This window comes from Amblyomma americanum, chromosome 6, assembly GCF_052857255.1.
Source record: "Amblyomma americanum isolate KBUSLIRL-KWMA chromosome 6, ASM5285725v1, whole genome shotgun sequence".
In the NCBI taxonomy this organism is placed as follows: Eukaryota; Metazoa; Arthropoda; class Arachnida; order Ixodida; family Ixodidae; genus Amblyomma; species Amblyomma americanum.
Window position 1 is genome coordinate 75,760,154 of NC_135502.1, and position 12,416 is coordinate 75,772,569.

At 46.4% G+C, this 12,416-nt stretch overlaps 1 protein-coding gene across 2 annotated transcripts in view; it reads right to left on the bottom strand.

Annotated features, from left to right (window-relative positions):
- The window catches only part of LOC144093725 (cell adhesion molecule Dscam1-like), a 266,531-nt gene that overhangs the window by 117,305 nt on the left and 136,810 nt on the right, over window positions 1-12,416 (bottom strand). For both annotated transcript variants that reach the window (XR_013306314.1, XM_077627387.1), the window contains exons 2-3: window positions 8,984-9,307; window positions 5,076-5,234 (exon numbers count right to left, since the gene is read on the bottom strand). Coding sequence is in view for 1 of the 2 variants with exons in the window: in XM_077627387.1 (XP_077483513.1) it covers window positions 5,076-5,234; window positions 8,984-9,307 (483 nt within the window). In the remaining variant the exon portion in view is untranslated. The remainder of the gene's footprint in view (window positions 1-5,075; window positions 5,235-8,983; window positions 9,308-12,416) is intronic.

The window sequence follows — 12,416 nt, forward strand, 5'->3', positions numbered from 1 at the left end:
CTGTAATATTATTGTGTATGCATCTTCCAGGTAAACAGCGGTGGGATGTTCTGGCGGAAAATAGGATGAGCGCGCGTATTTATTTGAATAACTGCAGTAACAGGGAAAGAAATCTTTTGAAATAAACGAAGATGAGCTACTTTACGACGGGAGGCGAGTGTAGGTAAGTGCAACCAAGATTTAGCTCAGAGATGTTGATATGACAAGATGACAAGAGTGACGGGGTGAATCTAGCAGCACGATTTTGGACTGACACTATGGTAATAATCAGGTTAGTCTGGTGCGGACCCCAAAAGAGTTAGCATATTCGAAATTTTGTCGGAACAGCGTTATTGCATGTGAAACAACAGAAGTGTGCGCTAAAGCAAGTTTGCGTAGCAGGTATCTGAGGACTCTAAAAATGGTCCGTACATGACTAGGACGACTTGTAGTAGCGACTAGTGCGCGATCAAACTCAGCACAGGAGGAATAATATGCTTACTTCCAAATTAAGATGGACCCAAGCGCTCTGTGCCAAAGCTTTTCGGGACCGAAAAAAAAAAACTCTCCTCATATCACTGTACGCAAAAATGAAAGAAAACTTCAGTTCGTGACCGAGGAGAAGGCTGAGCAGAAGCTGAGTTTTCTCGGTAACTCAGTGCGAAGTCTTCTCGCCTTAAGACAACCAACCTCCTCCCGCCATTTTTCTTCCAGAATAAAATATTTCAGCCTCGTTTTTGTACTATGGATAAAAGAGAAATGACGTCCCACGCCACTGGGGTCATGATTGCTCAATATACGCCCCTATAAAAAACAAATAATGCAAAGCACTTCGAATCCGAACGCTTGATATATTCTACGCAAATATTTGCCCTTTTACTGAGCTGCAAACAAAATTTTTCTTCGTTTAGATCAATTTGGAGTTTATTCAAAGTATGTGTGTGTTTTATTTACTTTCGCATACACGGAATCGTATTGCGTAACGACTGGGCGAGCAGTGCCGAGACAAATGTACGCCTACAGGGCGCCAAGCATTTCGTCATTTTTGAAAAGAAGAATCAGTGGTGCGCCAGCACTCGGCGTTTTGTATACACTTCGCGGATCTCGTGCATATGAATTGCCTGCTCAGAGAAAGGGCTCAACTGGAATCTGCTATTGCGTGGCCTTATCGCTGTCTGCCTGGGCACGGCCTTTTCTTTTTTTTTGTTTTTGAAGAGCCTACCAGTGCCTAGATGGCTACGAATTCCTTTTTGTCGTATTTTCTTTAGTAGGTTTAAGAGCAGACCACGATATGTGACCCAAAGTGCAATATATATCAATTTGCACAGAGAATTTTATTTTTATTCATTAGACTATAAAAGCAGTGGTGGCATTAAAACTTCCACGGTTATTTTTACGATGATCTATTCCGCAAAAGTGGATCTCGAACGTAAGCACTTTCTTGAAGCGACGCGCGGATGAGTCCTAACGTTCATTAACTGATGTGTGGTTTGGTTTAGTATGTGAGGCTTAACGTCCCAAAGTGACTCAGGCTATGAGGAACGCCGTTGTAGAGAGCTCCGGAAAATTTCGACCCCCTGAGTTTCTTTAATGTGCAATGAGGTCTAGTTGACTTTCAGAGCAGACCGCGATATGTGACACTGAGCACCATAACTGCTGAGCCACCGCGGCGGCTTTTTAATGATATTTAGCACGAGGTTTCCTAAAGAATGATCGTTTATTTCCTGGCAGATATGGAGTAATTTTTACATTTAACATGAATTACAAGAATCGCTCTCCACCAGTCGTGTATATGCCATTATAAGCTGCGCACGTTACATAGGTTAAAAAATATCCTTCACAACTACGACGTAACATATGACTTGAGATGTAAAATTTTCAGAAATTTTCATTGCCATAAAAAAGTGAGGAAAGAAGCAAGCTTTTTTTTTCTTTAGAACGTAATGAAAACCTTGGATATATAGTCGAAACTAGAATATGCCCGCGACTTGTTAACAGGCGCGTCAGAGGTTAACAACGAAGCGCTATTTTTAAGAATTTTCCTAAAAATGCATTAAAAAAATTTACGGTCTTAACGTAGTTAAACTGAGTAGACTTGCGGAAGCATGTGTTCATTGATCGCCTCTTCTTTCTGGCATCTGCATGTGCTCGCAACCGCGTTTCTCGCTCTTCATCGTTCTCTCTCCACTCGACGGCAGCTGGCGCAACGCCCTCCTCCCATTGGCTGCAGCTGGCGCGACGCTCCTCCAAACTAACCCGAGCTTCCTCCCATTGGCTGCAGCTTGCGCGACGTTTCTCCGAACAAACCCGAGCTTACCCGAGTTTCTCCGATCACACAATTAAGACAAGATTCTTGCTCGGGGTTGGTACGTCTGGAGTAATGCTTTCGCACCGATATTTTCTCGTGCTTTGGCTTCCCAAAGACTGTCGTTTGCTTCGGTGGGGCATCTGTGGGGAGACACGTTTGTGTGCACACATTGCCATGGTGAAGCAAGATGCGAGAAGTGCCGGTCGGACATTTTGACATCTGGTCAATCAGCACAAGGCGGTGATTCAGGGATTTCGTCTGCTTGCTGTCGCTCCAGGAGCCAATCCAATAAAGTTGTGAGATCAGGTAGTATGTTGTCGAAAGTTGAAAACACCAGCTATACGAAGAAAGGTGACATAAAAGCAGATCAGTATACTTCCATACAAACAGCGTCTGCTGAGAGAACTGCACCGAAGTGTGAGAACTAGTTTGATGAGACACTGCCACAAACGGTATGCACTACAGTGGGGCAGATTTAGCGTTCAGGAACTGGTGCCATCTGGAAGCCTTCAAGCTTCGAAGGCTAGCATTTGAGCCATCGCCAAGACACTCGCTAAGTGAGCGACTCCTGAAGGTTGAATATGAAAGGGTGATGAGGAAAGTGAGAACAAGCCCTGTACTGCAAGCATATTCACTTACTGACCACCTTCTACTCTATTAACGTACACGGAGAGGGCGTGACGAACTTTCTCGCGGCTACGTCAAAGCCAATACTCTACACTACCAAGGAAACAGATCACAGGCAAGCAGGATAGTCATCATCATCATGAGCCTGGCTACGCTCACTGCAGGAAAAAGGCCTCTCCTATATCTACCCAGTTAACCCTGTCCTGTGTCAGCCGGTCCTGTGAGGCCCCCTATCCCAGCAAATTTCTTGTTTCCATCCACCTGCCTAACTTTCTGCCACCCTCTGCTACGCAAGTCTTCTCTTGGAATTGAGTCCTTTACCCTTACCGGACATCTCTTGTCTTTCCTTCGCGTCATGTGCCCTGCGCATGCCTATTTCTTCTTTATTTCGACTAGGATGTTATTAACCCTCGTTTGTTTTGCTCTCTTCCTGTCCCTTAACTTTACAGCCCACCACTGGAAATTGAATAGTATATATCTGCAAGGATTTCAAAACTTAATGAAGAGCTTGCAGTGAGAAAGAGCTTGTCATATATTTGTTTTGGTTTAATTTATGGGGATTATTGTCCCAAAGCAACTCAGGCTATGAGGGACGCCGTAAAGATGGGCTCCGGAAATTTAGATCACATGGGGTTCTTTAACATGTACTCACATCGCACAGTACATGGGCCTCTAACATTATATTTACAGACAATGAGATCAATTTAAAACTACATATGAGCTATCATAAGCCAGCATTATGCCATGTGATTTTCTTTGAAGTAATCTAGGTAGTGACGCTGCAAGTATATGAGGGGCGGGGGGGGGGGGGAGAGTGAGGTGCCAAAATGTGCGATCAGTAACTTCTAGAACACTTAGCTAACGTATCTTTGATTTTCAGCCCGGTTCTGTGAATGCATCGCTCTTTTTTTTCTCTATCATTCCTACATTTCAAGTCAGCAGCTAAAAATTTTCCAGAAATTAAAAACAGGAGTGTCGTGTTGTTTACAGGCTCTGAAGGGAGCATAAGCTTTTTTTTTTTAAGGCAGCAAAATTATTATGCGCAGACAAGCAGTCCAGTGTTTCAAATCCAGGGTTTCAAATTTTCACCATGTGTAGCCGCGCTCTCAAGTGGAACCAAACTGCGCAACGTTTTTGCTATCATCCTGGCCCCAGTACACTTAGAACGGGAAGGAAAAGACACTTCACGAGAATGCAGTAGGCAAGTATTCTTTCTTGCCGCACTCATTTAGGCCTTTTTTTTATGAACTGACAGGTAAACATGATGTCGACAACTAAACCTGGAATTACTTTGCAGCTTAGCCATAATGCAGAAATAACCGGCACTTTTTGGCGCTTTTTTTTCTTTAAGCAGCTGTTTATCTCACGTTGAATTCTGACCAGGATATTTTCTGATTACAATCTTTAAGGGCCACTAGACAGATCAGTTTTTTTTTGCGATTTTTCATACCTCGTGAAAAAAAATACAACGAGCACAGTTTCTGTTTTCTTTTTTCAATTAAGAGGGTTTCAAATTGGGCTAGTTGGTTGTTGACATGGTCATACATAACTGCGATTTTGAAATTACTTGGAACGGCAGAAACACTGGTGCGATATGTCGTTACAGTGTTTGTTCTAAGTCATTTCAAAAGCGCAATTATGCATGACCATGTTTTTTTTTTCTTCAATGTTCTCTGTTTTTTTTTCAAATTCCCCCTCCCCCCCCCCCCCCCCCCCTTCCATCACCACCTCTTCAAGCGAGGAACCAAGCAGCACAACCCAAGAGAGCGACAGTTTCCGGTTCACCTGATGCTGCCGACGTCGTCACGCTCTCACTCCTAACCCCTTTCTTGCAGCAAAAGCTCGGACCCTGTTTGCTCGCAGTGTTTAATGCGTCCGGTCTCCACCGCTCCTTTTGCAACTTCGTTACGAACAAGAGACGCGTACGAGCTTGTGTCCGCGCGGCGAATCATTGTTTATTAAGCCCTTCAGCGAAACGACTCAATCAGGTGTCCCCTGGCGGGGATGAGAGAAACCCGGAAGCATTTTCCTCGCTCCGTGTAGAGAGCACGAAACTGCGCAGAGGATACATACTAACAGCCAAGGCGGTAAGCGAAAGTGAGCGAGTGCAAACAAACCACCACCACCAACAACAACAACAGCAACAAAACGAGAACCTCACCGTTTGCGACGACGCTGGTCTTGTCGGCCAGCTTCTGCTCCCAGGAGACAACGACGACGTCGTCTCGGACGAAGGACGGTACGTGACAGCGGAGAACGGCCGTGTTCCCGGCAATGGTGAACTCGTCGTACACTTGCACTTCGTAGTACTGCTCCACAACTGCGCAGGAGAGCGAGCGAGACGCAGTGAGGGGGCGTTTCGTGAAGGACCTACTTCAGGGGTTACGCGCTTATTCTCTGTACACTCTAAACAGAAAGGAGTAAAAAGGGAGTAAGCTGTCCTCTTTCTCACTCCCTATTATTAAATTAATTACGCCAGATGACATATCACTTTCTTTTTACAACCATATGGGCGTATTCGGGCTTAGAGTGTAGCCACAGACTGGGAACGTCCCCCCGGCGTTCGCTCAGGTTACGTTGCGTTCAGCAATCAATAAAACCTAACGTGTGTGAAAAGAGAGAATGCAGTGCGTTTGGTGTAATTCTAGGCACCACGTTTTTCTTCTTTTCTGAGAACAATTCACCATTGCCAGCAGCGGTATAATTTGTTAATGTTGTTAAATCGGTGGACTCCGCTGCTTCTTTAGTCGAAAAAACCTTCTGCTTACTGAATGAAGATGAAAAAGATCTTCTCTGCATGCTTCCCCTGGACATTAGACCGTTGTGTTCTCTATCACAACTGCGTACTTATGTCCTGAGTGGCAGTTGTTCTCTGCAAAGCCCATCGTATTGGCTCTATTGAAGCCATGAACAGCACTCAGCGAAATTACATTGTTACTTGCGTTTCTTTGTTTAACTCAGACCATATTCCAAACCATTTTACATAGAGTGCTTTTTTTAATATATAAAGTTAGAAACATGCAGAATTAGCCACTACATGTAAATAAAATGCAGTCCCGTAATAGATACGTATTAAACATCATTGCAGCCCCGCACTGTGGGCCTGCGGTTATTAAAATATAGTTAATGTTCTTTCCCCGCGCTCGCCTGTCAGGCAGTAAAACGTGTCTATCTTTCAATACATCTCATTTTATTACTTTAATGGCAGCGGTCTTTCCCGCCAAAGTTTGACTAATGGCTTCGAACCAACTGATATTCCATAAAATTGAAACAAAGAAGCCAATCTCTTGTGATGCATCTGCAGTGTGAGTCTTGCCTGCGCACTTCTGGGATCGCAGCGAGATAAGATAATCCAAAAGTAATATTTTTTGGGAAGTTGTTTTTCGAAAAGCTTGAGCTCGGAAAACACGATAAACGGACGTATGAGAGACAGCTTATAGTTGGGCATGTTGGCACGTGGCATGGCCAACAGAACGAAAGAACGGAGCGAGTAGCGGCGGGGAAAAATGCGTGGTAGTGCTCTAGGCGCCATTGACTTGACCGAAAGGCAATCAGCCTAGTTAAACCAGCCAGATCTTCGTTAATAGCTTTACAACGTTCATGCAGGCCTCGATCGAGTGCCTTGCCCTGGGTAGTAGATGAGAGAACAGCTTTAGGCCACGCCGCGATAAAGTACAGTTCTATCCAAAGAATGCCACCTTGCCGACGGGTATACGAATAAAATGCGCAAAAGAATACACAATAAGCCCAGCGAAGAGCCCGTCGGTCTCGTGGTCATCGCTAACCAGGCCCAGACAGAGGGCCGATCGCTACACGACTCGGTGGCCGGCTTCCGGCAGCAGGGGGTGTCCTCGCTCCGGTTTCCGTTCCCGGCCATTTCCTCGGGCGGTGCACAGACCCTTTCCCTTCCCCTTTCCCTCGGAGACATCAGGAGAAAGAGTGGGCAGGGAAGTCCGGCAGCAAGCGGCTCGAGCCTCAGAGACAGGCCGGAGCCGGGCCTTATTTGTCACGCGTGGTCCTCATGCTCGGAGAACTCGTGTCGCGAGATCGCCCTGTCCCCTCCGCGGCTGCTGCTTCTCTTGCAGGCTCCGTATCCTCCCCTTCCTTCGAGCGCCGCGCGATGCTCTTGTGGCGCCTACGTCATTTTTCACGGCTGCGCGCGCTCCCGAGTATTTGCGTTGTGGACGACTCGCCCTCGGCCACTCATTAAAGGAGATGGTGTGGCTGTTGCCTCCTGACAAGCGCTGCGCTTTTTTTTTTTGCCCCTCTTCCCCGGCTCCTAACCCCTCCTCCTCTTTTTACCCCTCTTTATTTTTACCGGCTTGATTGCTTGTTCGCTCGTGTTTAAACCAGTGCTGCCGCTCATCTACGCGGTCGAGCGCGCCCGCGTGTTCTGTCTTTATTTCATGGGGCGGGAGCAAAGAGTGCGGTCATTAGTTTCGCGGCGCTGTGACGGTCCAGTTTTCTCAGGGAAGTTGGAAAACAGGGGACGCTTAGTTCTACCTTTTCTGTATTTTTTTATTATTTTGGTTTCTTGCTTTGTTCTGTTCAATGCGGAAAACAGAGCTTGTTTAAAGAGAAACGGACGCTAAGTCTAGTGCGTACTCTTACAGCGAATATTGTGTTCACTTACTAGACCCCTGTTGGACTTAACAGATCAAAGCAATTTTTCAAGCGCTGAAGCTCTGGAGAGCTTATCCGAACTAGTGGGTAAAAATGCTTGCTGGACCGCTTCGTACAGCTCAGCTGATATATGCTCAAGCTAAAGATTCTCGAATGTCCTTGGCGCTGGCTTGCTCTAGCCTGGAGCACAAACCCGGCGGTAACTGAAAGAATGTGGCTTGCCTGCGGGATGTAGTCAGAAAGATATGGCTGGATGGTTACAAGGTAGATAGCTTAGGAGGTGGTCATGGCAAGATAGAGATATTTGAAAAGTGCGAAGAACGGTTGCTATGAGGTCTCTGAGTGAAATATATATATTGAATCGCAGTGGTGACCGGAATTTGTGGCATCTAACAAGCTTAAACATAATTCAACGAGCTGACTGCCCCAACGTCATGAGCGGCATTCCATAGGTCTTTGTCGAGCAGTGTAAGCAAAACTTAGTCCCTCAAGCACCGGCTTGGGTCGGCTTGCACACTTTTTTGAGGTAAAATGTCTTCAGACGCGACCTGTCCCTGTAGGGGCCTTCAAATAGAACTCATGGGATCAGCGATATGCAAACAATTATTATCTGTTAATAAGGAGAGGAGGATCTTAGGGTGTGTTGGAAACAGGAGCGTTGTTATCGCGAGTCCTCTACAAAGAGACATATGGTGCAGTCGGGTGACTTCTGGCGTCGAGAAAGAGCTAGAACGTGCGACACCAGACCAGTACTTGTGAGGGTGTTGCCCACCTAAGCTAATGTTGATTATGCGTTGCGAACGCCAAAGCGGATGCACAGTGCAGTCCAGTATTGTCACATATGATAAGCTGTCTGCGAGACATCCCATCGTTTGATGAATTCGTTAAAGGAAGCTGCGCCCTATACCTTAGAAATTTCTTTGCAATTCTATTCGCTCCTCATAGAGATATTTGAAAATAAATAGACACAATTATAAATGATGTGAACAAAAATAGCCGGAATCATATTGAAGATAAGCAGCGTTCACATAATGACAGTGCAAACGGAGATAGTGTGTGATATAGTAAGCCTTAGTCTTAAACACTGTATCGCTGCCATAGACGTAGTACAGGTCCTTCGCTTTGTCTTTTTTATGAATTAGTCTTCTGGTGCAACATTCAACCTCGTAGAACTCAATCGCAATCGACAAAAGTAATCATCAAATACCTTCTCGTGTTCGTGTAGGCTGTTCAAGAACAAAAAGTCAGCAGCTACTGCAAAGCGATGCGGCTTTAGAACTGTATTCGTGGCGTATCTATGACACCAACGTTGCAGTGGTTACGGCAACGTGACGCGAAATTCATTTACTAGAACGTAGAGATGTGTACGGTCGAAAACGCTTCTCGCAGCGTAATGGAGGCAATGCTAGTGGTGGCAATGCCTTTGGATCAGCCCCGTTTGCGTACCTGCTCGCACTCTGACTTCAGTGCTGAGGACGGCGCCGAACAGGTTCGTCGCCCGACACCTGTACGTGGTCCCGTGCACGTCCTGGCGGAACTGCGACGCCGCGAAGGGCGGGAACCGCAACGTGCCGTTGGGCAGCACAAGCAGCACTCCCTCGAGGGTCGTTAGCTCGACGTCCTCACGCATCCACGTCACTCGGGGCGCCGGCTGGCCCAGGGCGGAGCACTGCAGAGAGGCCCCCGTCGAATTGGAGAAGCGGAGCTCCGCGGGCAGTGGGTCCAGCAGCCGAGGGCCCAGGCCCTGGGGACTGCCTCGGGCGGGACGTGCTGCAAGAAGAAGACAGAGAACGACGAGGTGGTCACTGCAACGTCACTCAAAAGTGATCGACGTCTACAGGGGCTGCTAATTAATAAATTCGACCGCGAAAAAAAAAGCGCGCAAAAAAAGATGTGTAAGAGGAGGTGAAAGAGCTTTATTCTTGTTATGTGCCGCGTGGTATAGCTTTAGTTTGAAGTTTATTTTTTCAGTTTACACATACGAAGCGAGGGTATGAGAAAAAAAAAAGCTACGAATAAGGCACTGCTAGACTGGTCTCAGCGACCTTACAAGTCGGCACCAGGCATAAGGCATAAATCCACTAGACAAAGGAGTACAAATTATGTCCACTCACAAAGATCAAAATTGACAGAAATAAGTATTTCATGCAATCAGCAGCGCTAATCACAGAAAAAAAAAAGCTTTTGCGGCAAGAACTGAAGCAAATCTCACCAACTCGCCCAAACATTTAAGCTTCTACATTCTCGTCCAACTAATACACGTTTTTTACCGGGCGTCTCCTGCGCACGCGCAGTGATGTGAATGGCGGCCAGGCGGGGCCACTGGGCGTGCGCTGGAGGCATCCGGCAAACTGGTGTCTCCGGTACGCTAAAAACATTTCCGCTTCGTTCGGTGCTGGCATGTTAGACTTTATACTGCCCCTTCCAAATTCTTAGTCGTGTTTATCTTCCATTCAACAGTGCCGAGTAGCCAAAGGGGCATGTGTCTGGTTCACTGCCCCCCTCCTCCTCCCCTCAGTCTTCTTTTCGTTTCTTTTCTACCCTCTCTTCCTCTCCCTCCCATTATCTTTTTTTTTATAAAACATATTCGACGCCGCGATGAATCGATCCTGCCTTGTGCTCCATAGCTAGAACGCAGCGGCCACTTTTCGCGGTGAAACCAGAGCGCACAGCGTTGTATGCACGAAGCGATCGGAAATCAGTGCACAAGCAAGATAAGCGTGAAGCGCACGTGTCACCGAGAGCGCGCTGGCGAAGGACTTTGTGCTCAACCGATGGATCTTAGCACCAGACTTTCGCTGGGGCAACTTCTACAGAAAACTTGCGTCAAAAAGGAAAGAGACGCTTAGAAACAGAAAAGTGGAACTTGGGCGCACTGAAAGCACGCCATTCGGGGCAGGGGTACGAAGGTGGAGAAAAATGTAAATAGAGCTCCTAAATATTAAAGAATAAAGGAAAGCAACGAAAGAAACTGCCCGAGCCTTATAAGGTCAGCGGCGCGACCGCAATGCCTGTCTGCCCTCCCTCCCTTCGTCCCTATGGGGAGTTCTCAATTTGTTTTTTTTTACTTTCAGCTCTTGAGCTCTTGAAGACAGGCACGTGGAGCGGCGACCAAGCTCCGAGAAGAAAGGCTTACGTAGCGACCCGTGCGATCCATCCATCATTCTCGCTATCCTCTCTTGAAATATAGCCTTTGCTAGCCGTGCATGGAAGCGAAGCAAACCTAAATAATGATGAAAAAAAAAAAACACACGGCCTCTCAGGACTGGAAAGTATTGAAACGCTAACGACAAGGTCGGTTTAAAAGGCGGCGCTGGGTCTTGCCGAGCGGACAAAAGAGCTGCGATGGGATAATAGAAACTTAGAAGAGATACCCGGTGGTTTCTGCTGCACTGGGGCAGTTGCCAATAGGGCTACGTTAAAGAAGGACGCGGAGGTGGGCTTAGGAACGACTGGGATGCGTAGTACAGTACTGTTGTTTAAATGAAGAATGATTTCATTCGTCTGCGAAGTGCCATTTTTGCGGATGAACCAGACGTAATTCCTTCGTTCAGTGACTGTGACGATATACCTTATAATTACTACCTGGTAACCAGAAAATCAGGATGCAATAATAGCGAGATTTGGCGCGATATTCGTTCACAGCCACTTTACCACGCTGATACAGACCTAAGTTTGAGAGCTAAGCGTTGTGATACCAGATTGGAAGCCCAACAAAGCATACCGGACTCTGCCAGGGGTTTCACATTGCACAAACCAAGATTTTAAAATGCACTAGGCCATTCTGCTAAAGTAAAACACTGACTTGAGCGTTAGCTTAGTGATTTGCATTTTCTTGCGCTTTCTCCAAGGCCATTTATTCTTTTTTTCTTTTCTCTATTTTATCAACAGTGCCTTTGCTAGAGCAAATGATTGAGAGGTTTCTTGTGACCCTGTAGGACTTTCTTGCACTATTTCCACATGCCACAACTTATGACTGGCACAGACAGAAACATTTTTTTTTTTGGGGGGGGGGGGGGGGGGTAAGATATGCTGGACACATTAAAAAAAATGATATGAGGAAGAAGTATGGTCTTTTTATATCAGGTACGCCCGGCCGGCAACGCGGCAAGGGCAGGACGCAGTTAATAATTTGATGTGATTAATTTTACCATCTCACAAAGCGCCCCCCAAGTGTATCTGAAGCCGACACATATTTGAAATGTGGCAGGTATCGGCACTCCAGCCTGCTTTACCCCTCACTTGTGCCCTGATTGCGCTGCTGTATCTTTTTAATGTTTTAGTTCAAGTTACGCGAAAGAGCCTTTTTCAGTGTGAGTCCTTCCTCAACAAAATTGTAGACGGCATGGAAGCAATCGTTGTCTACTCCAGGCCAAATTCCTAGTATATAGTGCATCCTGTGTATTCGCTTTACGACCCGTATGTTGTAACGCGGCTAAAATCAAGAATCCTGTTCTTGATGCCGGCTAGATCGCGTGCAGGTAGCTGGCGCAATAGTCTAGTCGTGTGACGTCATGGGAGAGGTGTAAGCAATACTAGCCTATTCTTTCAAAGGACCAACACTCCATCGCCTATTTCACTTGATAGACTTTTGCAGAACGATAAACAGCACATTAAACATGTCCCTCCTTCGGATCTTAGCCTTATGCCTGACCCCTCTATATTGGCACCGAGAATTAACTCGCCGCTCTAGCAATGAAAATAAGATTGCCGCTCTGAATAGATTCCAATGAATAACAACTACAAAGAGAAAAAAGAAATGCTCAGCAACATTCCAAAATTTCTTCCTTCAATATCGCTAAATAAAAGGGTCATTCAGATAAAGCTGCGTCAGCTAAAGGCACGTCGCTCCTCCGACTGCGCGTTGGTCGAGCCCGCC